We start from the raw sequence: 13,145 nt of genomic DNA on the forward strand, positions 1-13,145 counted from the left end.
GAGAGAGGGAGGTAGGGAGCAGGGGATGAATAAACACATGCACGGGCAGAGATGTGAAGAGGGAGCTCACACACACACGCACCTCCTGATTCAGCGGAACAGATTTATTCGTCACCTCTCCCTGCAGCCTCACGCAGAGAGCCTGATGCAAAACACAAGGCAACCCCAAACCCAGCAGCACAGGTCCCGTTCATCATCCCGCTGTCTGCCTGCGTAGCTTTAAGCCTCTGTCACAACTCTGTCTGCGTGCTCGCCGGTGTCCACTGCAGCTAAGGGACACGGGACCGTCTGAGAAGCCACCGGAGGGACGAGAGGCGCATGCGAATGATGGGAAACCTAAAGAGCGAGGACCGCATTGAGGATGGACCAGTGATGAAGCTGCGAGACAAATAAACGAACCAATAAAAGATCCATTTCTACCCTAGGACCCCCGGCAGGGGACATGATTATCATTATGGGATAGATGCACAAAGGGGGGAGAGAGAGAGAAATCTGCTCGTTGCCATGGATACCAGCACGCGAAAATTCACGGTGAGGAGATGGTTTTCTATTTACCTGAAGAACAAGGCGGCAAGAAACAAAAACACCGCTGGGTTCTGCCAGGTGGAGGTGAGTGGCCTTAGCAGATCATTTGGACACAAATGCAAATATGTTTGCTGTAAGGGGGGCTGCATCACATTTGCACCATGTGCGTTTGTGGGAATGTAACAGCCCAGACACCAGCTCACATGTGCAGCAGACAGTGGACTGCGTGTGTGTGTGAACAGTCCGTGTGCACATGGGAATGATAGTGGAAAGAATGTGTGTTATTTGGTTTGTTTTGGAGTGTTTCAGGAGTCACTGCTGCGTCGTTCTACAGCTGTTGCTGCTTTCTCTGGCCGTGGGGAAGCTAGAAAATAGAGGAATACGAAGGGAGTCACTGTGCTGTGACGGACATAGAGAGAGAGAGAGAGAAGTTGTATGGAAATATAGTCAGACAGAAACGCTAACGGGCAAACAAGCAACAAGGCAGGCAGGTTGATAGATAAATGGATACAGACAGATTGATTCAGCGGTCAGCCTCAGCAGTGGAGGTTTATTTATAGCCCAAACAAAGCAGCAGGGCAGAGAGAGGCAGTGAGTCTTTTGTTGCAGATCTACCTGAATGTTTTGGATATTAATGGAGCAAAACCTCACCTTATCCCTCCCTTTTCTTTGTAAAGGAGTGCTGATGAATCATCTTTATAGGCTACCGTTAACGTGATTGTTTTATTTTAGCAAATGCCTGCCTGCTTGAGTTTGTTTACCTGTCTAGTCGCCTGTCCCTGGAATGGGATGCTCTGATGCTCCATCAGGAGTAGGTGGAAATTACTCAGGCGACCTTGTTTAAGGAATAAACCAGCAATTAAAGAAAAGAAGGGAGCAGTTTGCTCAGTATGAGTTGAAACTTTCCAGCATGTTACAGTTGAAGCCAGGCCTTCAATGACCTCAAAGTGACTGGTGAAAAATCCCATTACAATAAGTTGGACTTTATATTTTTATGTGTGTAAATTAGCTCATGGATTGATTTGATCGAAGTGCATCAACATGCAAAATACTATATAATACAAACTGATATTTCAGTCACCCATTTATAATCCAATTCAGTTTTAAACAGTAAAATCTACAAAATGGCCGTTAAATATAACCTATTTTGCACATTTGCAAAAATGTTATCGTTTCATCTTCAAACTGGAAGAGATCTTCATCTCTTCATCTTACTTGAATCTATTGTACGTGTGTTGTGGGTTATAGATCTATATTCTTGCTATTCACTTATGTCAGTAATTGTATGGTTTTTAGACTTCCACTGTCTACACTGGTATGGCATAGTTCGTATTAGTCATTATTGTACTATCAAGATGAGAACCTTTCCTATGTTGTTTTCTTGATGGTACATCAATCTGGAAAATCAGACTGCAATTACCTCTGAATTCCTGATAGTTAGGAAAATAGTTTGGAGAAACCAGCTGTTTTATCCTTGCTATAATGACAATAACATTTGAAGGCTGTATTTATTTTTCATGACTTGCTTTGGTGGACGTTTCTGGTTTAAGGGGAACTGTAGGAGGGAGATGGCATCAAAAGACTTGCCGTCACTGGAGAAATGAGACCATGTGATTATTTTCAGCCTCATGTGAACGTTCAGTCACTCTGGCTCCCAGATCGAGGGAAGCATTTCTTTCTCTTATCAAACTATTCCACGAGGATGGGTTAGTAGCTGATCACAAGCTGCATTAAATGCATAAAAGGGTATGAAAATACCTCAGCCAAGTGATTCTTCAGGACAGACAGAATCTTATCATATACTAAAAATTAAGGTTATCTAACAGGTTTCATCAAACAAGTGGAGGCTAGAAGAATCGATTTATAACCATTACCCATATTTACCAAGTCCTGATAGTGTTTTGTACAGAATTACAGTATAAAAGAAGTTGCAGTGTATATCATATTGTCACAATATCCAGTCTAAGCCTTGCCTCTTGTTGAAAGTTGGTCATTCACTTCATTAAGCAAACTGAATAGGCTGAAAAAGGCAGCTTACACTGTGCATGATTTCCAGTGACCTCAGCCAATATCTTGATAGCAATATAATGGCTTGTAGATGACTATCTATCTTTAGGTATGATTTAATGAGTAATTATTACATTGATGGCCTTTTTAAATGCACATTGAGGTTATAGGGACACAATTTAATCATTGCTCATATGTTGTAAAGTGTAATTTATTAACTCGTTTAAATCTCACCTTAACCCTAATCTACCAATAATGACTTCTATCTTTTCTTTCATCAGGATGACAGTGTACTTAAGGAGTTTGACATCAGCCACCATGTTAAGGAGGGCTGTGAGAAAGCAGACCCTTCACAGTTCCAACTGCTTAAAGTGCTGGGACAGGGATCCTATGGAAAGGTACAATGTGCAACCATTTACTTACTGCAGATTTAAGGCTTTAATCTGATAAAAGTGATGGGACACTGACCTTACGGAAAATATCAGTGTTGACAATAAAAAAACATAAATAACCTTAAAAAGTCTAGAAGGTCACCTCTGAGGCTACATGTATTTGGTATAATGATCATGTTAATATTTTTTATTCCTCTCGGTTTTATTAGATGATGATGATGATGCCCAAAAGTAAGTGCACATTCGTGTGACTGTTGAGCACTTCATCCAGACACCATCAGCATTAATATGCTGCTGTAATTGCCTCCAGTCCTGTGGGAAGTATTTCCAAGATAGCCTGAAACCACACTGCAGGAATTTGCTCCTGCTCAGACACCAGAACGTTAAGGTCAGACAGTGATGTGGTGCAATATGGTCTGCCTCGCAGTCAGTGCTGCAAGTCCTCCCAAAGGTGTTGGATTCAGTTGAAGTGAGAGGTCTGTGCAGATTGGTCAAAGCTTTTCACACAAACTCAAGAAATCGTGGGGGTTTTTTTGTACTTGCTTTATGCTATTGAAAAGAGGCGAGCATTTCTTAAAATGCAACTGTAAAAAAGAAAGTGCACTATTGTTCAGTCCACTTAGAACTAAGGTCCTGCTTAACTCTAAAAAACTAGATTCAAATGAGCCAGGAGATGTCCACTTACCTTTTGGCACAGTGAATATATGCGTGTCTGATTTCAGTGCCGCAGCTGATTATGCTTTACCAGCCAATCATCTGCTAATGATAAGCCATCTAGTTCTAATTATCTGTAGATTAGCTGCCTTGACAACGGTTTCACAGATCACCAAGTTTATTTAAATTAGTAAAGGCTCACTGATTTGTTAATGTTACTGTAGATTAGAGATCGGAATGGGCCTTACATGAAACATCAGCAGATGTTGGCATGTGGCTGCCGTTTCCAAGGCTGCAGGCATGGACAAAAGGTCACGTCACAGTGTGGCTTAGACAGCATGTTTACATAGCTTGCTATATGTCTGCTAAATTATTGCAGACCTTGTTTAAATCGTAGCTGTTGTCTCTGTTGCACCGAAACCACATTGATGTGGCTCTTTTATGTAACGTGATGGTAACTTGCTCCGGCTTGGTAACCTACAAAGGGTGAATATAGCATTTTTAAATGTTGTGAAATATAAATGACAAGTTTTTTTTTTTTTCTTTTGTTTCAGAAACGTCACTACGAAAGAACAGTTGCACAAAATGTGATGTTTATGGTAATTATCATTGCAGGTGTTTCTGGTTAGAAAAATAAGAGGAGTGGACAGAGGACAGCTATATGCCATGAAGGTCCTGAAGAAGGCAACGCTAAAAGGTGATTTAGTGCAAATACACTTGGCATATTGCCCCATTGGCATCATTTCAAATAGTAATAATAATTTTTTTAAAAATTTCTTTCAAACAAAGCCCTTTTGTATCATGTTCTTGTTATTGGCTATATTTAAAGAAAGAAACAAAACAAGCACAGCTCCACAGAGGATTGGATCTGAGTCATGGTCATTTGTTAAAATTATTATTGGTTTAGTAGAGGAGCAATAGATATATCATTGCCCAAGTTCTCACAGTGCCCTACATTCAAGGGGATTTTGGGTAAAAGAGGTTAGTTTGTACTTTTGATTCAGATAAACTGTTTTGCGTCAGCCGAGATTATTGTAAACAGGGGTGTACTGTAAAAGCAGGTTCAGATGTCATGTGCTGATTTAATGACTTTGTACAAGCCTTAATCCTCTTAACCTGCACCTCTGGAATCTAAAGAGTTACACTGTCATCTTGTCAAGCAGACAGATGTTGCAATAACACTGGTTTTCATTTCACTATAAACCAGCTACACTGGATTTAATTTACCTTAATTTCAAGGAAATGCATTCTTATCCTACATAACACGTACTCGTGTTATTAGACTTGTGACATTTTACAGAATGAACTGGCTGAAACTTCATTAAAAAGACTGCCTTCTATCTCCTACTCAGTTCGGGATCGTGTGCGATCGAAGATGGAAAGAGATATACTGGCTGAAGTGAACCACCCATTTATAGTTAAACTTCACTATGGTGAGTATGAATTACTTGTGCTTTTTCAGCATGTATGTGTTGGAATCTATTGGCCTTATACATGTAGAATGATACATAGTGTTAATAGTGAATGTTTGGCCATTAAACATGGCCTAAGATTTGAAGTAATCAGGTCAGCATATGTACAAGTAATAAGGCAAAAACTCAGATTGCCCTAAATGCTCTATTTCAGAGTTTTTTTCTTTTCTTGGTTGTGTGCTGTTTTCCGAATAGCATCCACTTAAAGGGAAAATTGAGTTTAAGTAGGGGAAAGAAAGCTGAAGTGGCTTATTTCAGACAGTAGATGAACCAAGGGTTAGTAGTAAAGCCCAGTATAGGGCAAATAAGGATATTGTTGAACTATGAATCATGCAAAGCTACTTTAATAGAGTTAAGGAATAAAGGTGTGGAACCAGAAATGAGCATAGAAAAATTGTGTTGGGTAAGTCATTATTTGTTTAATAAATGTTGTTTAGCGTTGGTCTATATTCCTCGTCCCTGTAGTTCTAAATCAACAGCTAGTGTCTGTTTAAATGGGGCTGTGTGCTGTTGGGGGACTTCAGCGGGGCAGTTGACTAATTAGTCATTTTGATCTGTTACACAAAGACAAGGTGACATTTCACAAGTCATTTTTCTCATTGCATACATGTTCAAAAATGAGGGAAGTCATTGTAGTCTGCCCTTATTTGTATCTATACACAACTGCAGATAAATGTGCAGACTGTGCACAAAATAATAGAATACTTTATAGTCCTCAATACAGCAATTAAAGCCTCAAGACGTGTTTAACTTGCATTTCTGTTTGTGCATGTACTTATGTATTTGTGTAGCCTTCCAGACAGAAGGGAAGCTCTACCTGATCCTGGATTTCCTCCGAGGAGGAGACCTTTTTACTCGTCTGTCCAAGGAGGTAGGCTTCCTGGTTCAAATCATAATCCACTTCTCACTGTTTGTTATGGGAAGGTGTTTGTATAACTCCCATCATTCGCCTGTGAAAGAGATCAAAGACAGTCATTTTTTTTGTACTTTAAAGGAGGCACACATATTGAGACAATGTGCCATAGTTCGGTTGGCTCTGGTGAAAAGCGAATTTCATAGGAGAGAGCTCAAAAACAAATATGTGAATCAATAACAGACCAGTTTCCCCTTACTTTTCGTTTTTGCACATTATATTTAATACATTTGTTCATTTGTACTAGGTAATGTTCACAGAAGAGGATGTGAAGTTTTACCTTGCAGAGCTGGCTTTGGCCTTGGACCATTTACACAGTCTGGGGATCATCTACAGGGATCTCAAGCCTGAAAAGTACTAGCTCATAAACATCCCTTTTATGCATTTTAGAAAAAATATTTCGATGCTGATTTTAAAGTTCTCTTCTCCCTCTTAAGCATTCTTCTGGATGAAGAAGGACATATTAAGATTACAGGTCAGTACATCTGACTGAAAACTGTAATTCTCTGCTTTTCTGTCTCTATTTGTCTTTTGACTATGATCCCCTTTTGTCTCTGTCTCACTATCCAGACTTTGGCTTGAGTAAGGAAGCTATTGACCATGATAAAAGGGCTTATTCCTTCTGTGGAACAATAGAGTACATGGCTCCAGAGGTTGTAAACAGGAGAGGTCATACACAAAGCGCTGACTGGTGGTCATTTGGCGTGCTTATGGTAAGTCTTTTACTTTGATAGTCTCTCTACACTTCTGACATGCATGACTAATTTTCCTTCTGAGCATGCAGTCACTCTGCTGGCTTGTATGTTTTATCTAATAATGAATTAACTACAAACTCAGTTCTTAGATAATATGCCAGTGCACTGATTTCTTCGTTTGGCTTTCCTCTGGCAGTAAAACAACTTTAATTACTGTATCTGGCAGATTAGGTCCCATTATTTTCAGCAAACGTGCATCTGCTGGATGCTGCTTGTTTCGCTAGCCTGGTGGCTTACTTTACTAATACTGAGAGGTTAAACATTCACTGACAGCTGGCAGCTACATTAGGTCACCAGGGGAAGATGTCAACCCTGTCTGCCCTTGTCTGGTGTTAGGAATGTACTGATATTAAAATAAACAAATAAATAGCCGAAGATTTCTCAATGTGCTGTAGAGATATTGAAAAGTAAAAGAGATTACTGAAAAAAAGAGAACTCCTTCACATTGTAATCCAATCTTTAATGTGGGTGAATACCATTGGGTGTGGCAAAGTCTATTATCAGGGTGCACAGTAGGTTAGGTTTGTTACAGTGTTAACCAGTGTATATCTTTATTTTATGCCTCTCAGCCTTTTCCAGTTAAATGTGATTTAGGTCATGGTATTATGCGTTAATTTCAACAGCTTTGTTTCTGATTTGGCCCGTTTGCAGTGGAAGTCAAATGACTAATAAAATTTGAAGCAAGCATGCTAATGAGATAATCCACCTCCACAGCTTCCATTATTGGGCGGACGTGTTTTGACAGTTGTTTCGTTGTGTTTTCCAGTTTGAAATGTTGACGGGATCATTACCCTTTCAAGGAAAAGATCGGAAAGAAACAATGGCACTTATTCTAAAGTAAGACTAATTATTGTTGCTATTTTATTGAACCTTCACATCTTTTGCAGGATGTAATGTTTAAAAATTCTTATCTGTTTCCCATTGTCCAACTGCATTTCAATTATCTATATTGTATCTTTGATTTCTGAGGGTTGCTTTATAGGATAAGCTGCTTATATAAATCTGCAATTATTAACCTCAAGAGATCCACTATACCTGAATGAACATAAAAATAAACTGTCAGCAGACATAAACATGCATAAACCTGTTTCTTGGCTTGTGTGTTCAGGGCTAAGCTGGGAATGCCACAGTTCCTCAGTCCTGAAGTGCAGAGTTTATTAAGAGCGCTCTTCAAGAGAAATCCTGCTAATCGACTTGGTATGTATAAAAACCTTGAACAATGACAATTAAATGTGTTTTTAGAATAAATTTAGAAACTTAAACATCAGCAGTTTGTGTCCATTTGGATAACTTTTGAAGTCACTTCTTATTTTACACACTCTCTGGTCTCTTGTAATAGGTACACCTAATCAGCACCTCATTTGGGCAAATATTTTAGCAATTCAGCAGCAAATTGCATCACATGTCACATGTTTGGCATGTAGACATGGTCAGGATAACCTGCTGAAGTTCAAATGTGGCATTAGAATGGAGTGAAAGGTGAGCTGAGTGACTTTGACTGTAGCAGGGTTGTTGGTGTCAAATGGGCTGATCTGTATATTTCAGAAACTGTTCTGATCTACTGGGATTTTCCCACATGTTTAGTGAGTGGCAGCTCTCTGAGCAAAAATGCCCTGTTGATGTAGAAGAGCATGAATGAATATACAATACATTGAACCACATGGGCTACAGCAGCAGAAGACCACACCTCATGCTGCTCCTGTCAGCTAGAACAGGAAACTGAGGATATGCTCACCCAACTGGACAACAGAAGCCTGGAAGAAAAAAGTTTCCAGGTCTTATGAGTATCAATTTCTGCTGCAACATTTATATGACAGGGTCAGAAATTTGTTTACACATGAAAGCATGGGTCCATCCTGCCTTGTAGGAGGGTTAAGGCTGCTTATGATGGTGTAATAGTGTGGGGCATATTTTCTTGGTACATTTTGACCCCTTAGTATCAACATATCACATTTACCTGAATATTGTTAATGACCATGTACATCCCTTTATCCCTTTATAGTGTACCCATCTTCTGATGGCTGCTTCTGGCAGGATAATGTGTCGTGTCGCAAAGCTCAGATAATCAAAAATGGTTTCTTGAACATGACAATGAGTTCACTGTACTCAAATGGCCTCTATAATCACCAGATTTCAATCCAATAGAGCACTTTTGGGATGTGGTGAGACGGGAGATTTAGAGCAATTGTGTGATCCTATCTAAATCTCTGAGGAATGTTTCCATCACCTTGTTGAGTCTGTAGTGTGAAGCATTAAGAAAATTCTCAAGGGAAAAGTACCAGTACTAACAAGGTGCTAATTTGGTTTTAAAAAAAAAAATCTATTCATATTACAAATGTACCACATATAACACTAGAAATGATACTTTGTCCATTCATGGTTTACAAGAAATTCACCTGCTAAATTCATGATCATTTTAACAGTGATTTAAATGCAAGAGTGAGATAGCTCTCAAGAGCCTTAAAAAAATCACTAAGGGAAGTCGTCGCCCTGGAAACAGCTGTTTGACCTGTTGCGCTGTGGTAGATGTTACATTTCCACCAAAATAAAGGATAAATAGATTAAAGAACAGTTTTTTAAATGCACCATGGCATGGCGGATTTATTTATTTATTTGTAGTTTTTACTCCTTCATATCCATAATTATTTATTATCTTCAACTGAAAGGGTTTGTTTTACTGTGTGAATGATTGTTGAAGTGTGTGAATTGATTTTATTTTGGAGGTACATGCGGATGTAGCATTTCAGTTTTATTACATCTTGTGATTTAATGACAATAAAAGGCTTGCGGTTGATTCTGATTCTCTTAATCTGTGTTACTTATAGGTGCAGGACCAGATGGAGTAGAAGAAATAAAAAGGCACCGCTTCTTTGCATCAATAGACTGGAATGTAAGCATAATTTATTAAGAGTATTCTGCAATATAGATATTTGGGTACTATAAACTTGTATTATACCGTTATTGTCTTATAACCACTGTCTTTCTCACATTTACGAATAATAATAATTTCTTACTGCATCAACTACATTGCTGTTGTAGTTTTAAAGTGCAGTAATGAGATTATTGACCTGAGTTAAACTTAAAATCAGCATCACATGGATCAGGTTTACTTGGTCAAGACAACTCCTCCTTCACTTCCTCAAGAGTTGTCCATAGTCACGGCACTTTAACATGCTCATGTGATGTTGGTTAGCAGCAAAACCCCAAACTTCCTTTTCTGTCCATCTTGCCTAACTTTTTCTTCTTATCTTCTTATCTGTAAAAGCCTTTGTCTCAGAAAGTTGGCTCATGTGCAAATGTTTTCACTAAAGTCTTTATCCTAACTATCTTTATCTAACCTTGAGACCTCAGCTCCTTTGGATGTACAGTGAAAAACAATTTGCCCCCTTGGCGTTCTTCAAAATGCAAGCTGTGCTTATTGCATGTTAGAAAACAAAGCCCTCCTACACTATTTGTGGGCTGAAACATTTGTCAACAGAAGCAGAAAAAATATTCATGTCATTTTTATAAATTTGAAGATTGCATTTCTGATAGGGCTAATTCATTCCCATTCCATTCATCCAGCATTACTTTAAAAAAGTGACACATATTCATGTTGGTTACACACCACCAAGCCTGCTGGCTGCCATAAAAGGGGATTTGGTTTTTCTCTCTCCTTTAAATCAGTTTTAAAAGCAGAAATCTCAGCAAAGCAATCATAGACTCATTTGTTTTATTGATTGTAATCATCCTCCCTATAAATATCTGCTCTGATCTCTTAAAGCACCCTTCCTTTTTAATCATAGATGTTTGGAAGGCTTGGGACTCTCATTTATCTGCTTTTGTGAATTATGGCGCTCTTATTTCTATCAGAATCCACTATCATCGGCTTTACATGCTCGCTAATCTCTGCCCTCACCGCGGGTTCCCATTGCTGCCCTCCTCACTACATTACTACCTGCTCACTTCCACACAACATGCTCCCATTTACACATGGTGTTGCTGGCTTGATGTGACAACTGTCAGTAAGAGGCTTATGCTCTATTCTGCACTATGCTAATTAAATCACTGTACTCTATCAGGCAGAATGATTCCACATCATTCATCAGAACCTTTTCTGACTTTGCGGTCTTAGCCTTTCTTTAATGTCTTGATCTTTGAAATAGTAAAGATTTGTAGCCTCATTTTCTCAACACTATCAAATGAAAACCAAATACTCAAATGCATCAACACTTCCCAATTTCTAATAGTCTCTGTTGGTTACTTTCCATGTATGCTAGTAATAGGAACCCAGAAAGATTGTTCCCTTTAATGGGCACTGCAATGGTGACATCTGCAGGCTATACTCAGTATTACAGCAGGTGCCTTTCTGCTGCTGTATAATAGCTATACAACCAGCCACCAGTCTTTACTTCATATTAATTTTTTATAATTTTTTCCCATTAGTGGATATTCACATTTATTCAGAAGTCCTGAGAGGTGTTTCAAGATAGGTGCCAAGTTGCAGCACTTGCTTCTAGAAGGACCTTGTTGTATTCTGTCACATTCTAATTTGCTCTACTTTTTTCCTTTTTTTTTTTTTTTTTTAACTTCGGTTAATGAATAATTGAATATGATAGTCAGTGAAGAGCAAAATATATTGTATGATGGATGGTTGCGTGGTGGTTAGCACTGTTGCTTGAGTTCAGCTCCACCATCTGGGTGGGGCTTCTCTGTGTGGAGTTTACATGCTCTCCTTGTGTTTCCGTGGGTTCTCTCTGGTTTTCTTCCACACTCCAAAGAATGCAATTATTGGGGTAATGGATGATTTGAAGTTGCCCATGTGAGTGTGAATGGTTGTCTGTCTCACTGTGTTAGCCCTGCGATAGACTCCCCCACAACTCTGACAAGGATCAATCAATCAATCAATCAATCAAGGCTTTATTCGCCACGTGCAGGTTGCCCTGCAGTGAAATAGGACCCCCCCCCCACCCCCCCAACCTTACACACACAACACAGACATCACATGGGGATACAGGTCGGAGATCGGTAGCATTACAGAAAAAAAATACTGAAATAAACACTACAATGGGAAAGTACAAGAGGAAAAAAAAGAGGGGCTCAGACCCGTCGTGTTCCCAGGAGGGAACAAGCATCGAAGGCATTTGGAAAGAGAGGGGGGATGAGTGTGTGCATATCAGTGTATATGTATGTGTGTGCGTGTCCAGAGTTCAGCTGAGACAGTGTCCTTCGCCCTGCTAGGCTAAGTAAACAGTCTTCCAGCCAACCCAGGTGGCCTTGCATGGAATGGGAAGGAACAGACTAAACACAGTCGTTATCAGGGTGTTTTTGTTTGGCCTTGCGACCGCAACTGGCGCCGAAAGGGTATCCGCATGAAGTGATGGTGCTTTTTACTTTAGTGCGAACAGCTCATATGAATTTCAAAGCCGTTCTAACAGTCCAACACTGGTCTCTCAATCTCCCGTTGGAGAGCCGTGAGCTTCTCCATGATGTTATCAAACTTGCGCTCTGTGATGTTGTCATTCTTGTGCTCAAAGAGCTGATTCTGAGAACTCACGACCACAGTGAGCCTCCCCAAGATGTAATCCAATTTGCGCTCAGAGATGTTATTCCGAGCGAGCCCTTCCAAGATGTAATCCAGTCTGCACTCAGAGATCTTATTCTGAGTATTCACAGCAGCCGTAAGCCTCTCCAAGATCTTATCCATGCTGCACTCAATGAGGATAAGCAGAAGAGTTGAATGAATGGATGAATGAATGAATGAATGAATGAATGGATGGTGTAACAAGTGCTACAGTTTTGCACAGTGTCTGTCTGCTAGCTAATGGTACAGTGGCTGTACCCAGTGAGGAAAAAATGATAAAGTGGGATAATATCACTCGAGACAGAGAAAGGTATAAGAAAAAACAGGAAGATGAGAGATTATTTTCTAAGGTAAGGACTCCTTAGCAAGTCATATTATAATATGACAAAATAAAGTTGTCCTAAATCATTTTAATTTTTTTTAATTGGATATTGGATCTGTACATACATTGTCTGGATATTTCCAATTCTGAAACTATATTACAAGAAAAGTCCATGTCAATCAAAGTATATACTTGACTGTAAGGGCAGGCTAAACTGGGAAGTTTAATGGTTACAGTGATGAACTGGTGAAGGGCAGACTTATTCATAGAAAATGCTCTTAAACTGGTTGTTGTTCTCTTTTCTTTTTTTTTTAAATTGTTTTAATTTGTAATATTAAAAAATATTTTACAACTTACAACAATTGTTTAGTATAGCACTTTGGGCAACTATTTTTCCGTGTTTAAATAAATAAATTTTACTTATTTGTCTTATTTGTGTGCAAACCTAGCAAACTTGTGGACTATTTTTTTTATCAGATCTGACTGAAATAATCATTTTTTCCCCCCCAAACACGCTATAGTCAAAGCTTATACATCGTGTT

The 13,145-nt window shown here is 39.2% G+C and overlaps 1 protein-coding gene across 2 annotated transcripts in view; it reads left to right on the forward strand.

The window, feature by feature from the left end:
- rps6ka2 (ribosomal protein S6 kinase, polypeptide 2) overlaps positions 1–13,145 on the forward strand; it is a 19,395-nt gene continuing 6,250 nt past the window's right edge. For both annotated transcript variants that reach the window (XM_085268050.1, XM_085268054.1), the window contains exons 1-11: positions 1–609; positions 2,814–2,930; positions 4,194–4,275; positions 4,931–5,011; positions 5,842–5,921; positions 6,211–6,317; positions 6,401–6,438; positions 6,534–6,676; positions 7,485–7,555; positions 7,827–7,915; positions 9,544–9,608. In XM_085268050.1, the coding sequence (XP_085124176.1) occupies positions 505–609; positions 2,814–2,930; positions 4,194–4,275; positions 4,931–5,011; positions 5,842–5,921; positions 6,211–6,317; positions 6,401–6,438; positions 6,534–6,676; positions 7,485–7,555; positions 7,827–7,915; positions 9,544–9,608 (978 nt within the window). In that variant the 5' untranslated portion in view covers positions 1–504. The remainder of the gene's footprint in view (positions 610–2,813; positions 2,931–4,193; positions 4,276–4,930; positions 5,012–5,841; positions 5,922–6,210; positions 6,318–6,400; positions 6,439–6,533; positions 6,677–7,484; positions 7,556–7,826; positions 7,916–9,543; positions 9,609–13,145) is intronic.

Source organism: Mchenga conophoros, linkage group LG1 (genome assembly GCF_057382185.1).
Source record: "Mchenga conophoros isolate Kocher_MC1m ecotype Shallow Benthic linkage group LG1, M_conophoros_male_GT1.1, whole genome shotgun sequence".
In the NCBI taxonomy this organism is placed as follows: Eukaryota; Metazoa; Chordata; class Actinopteri; order Cichliformes; family Cichlidae; genus Mchenga; species Mchenga conophoros.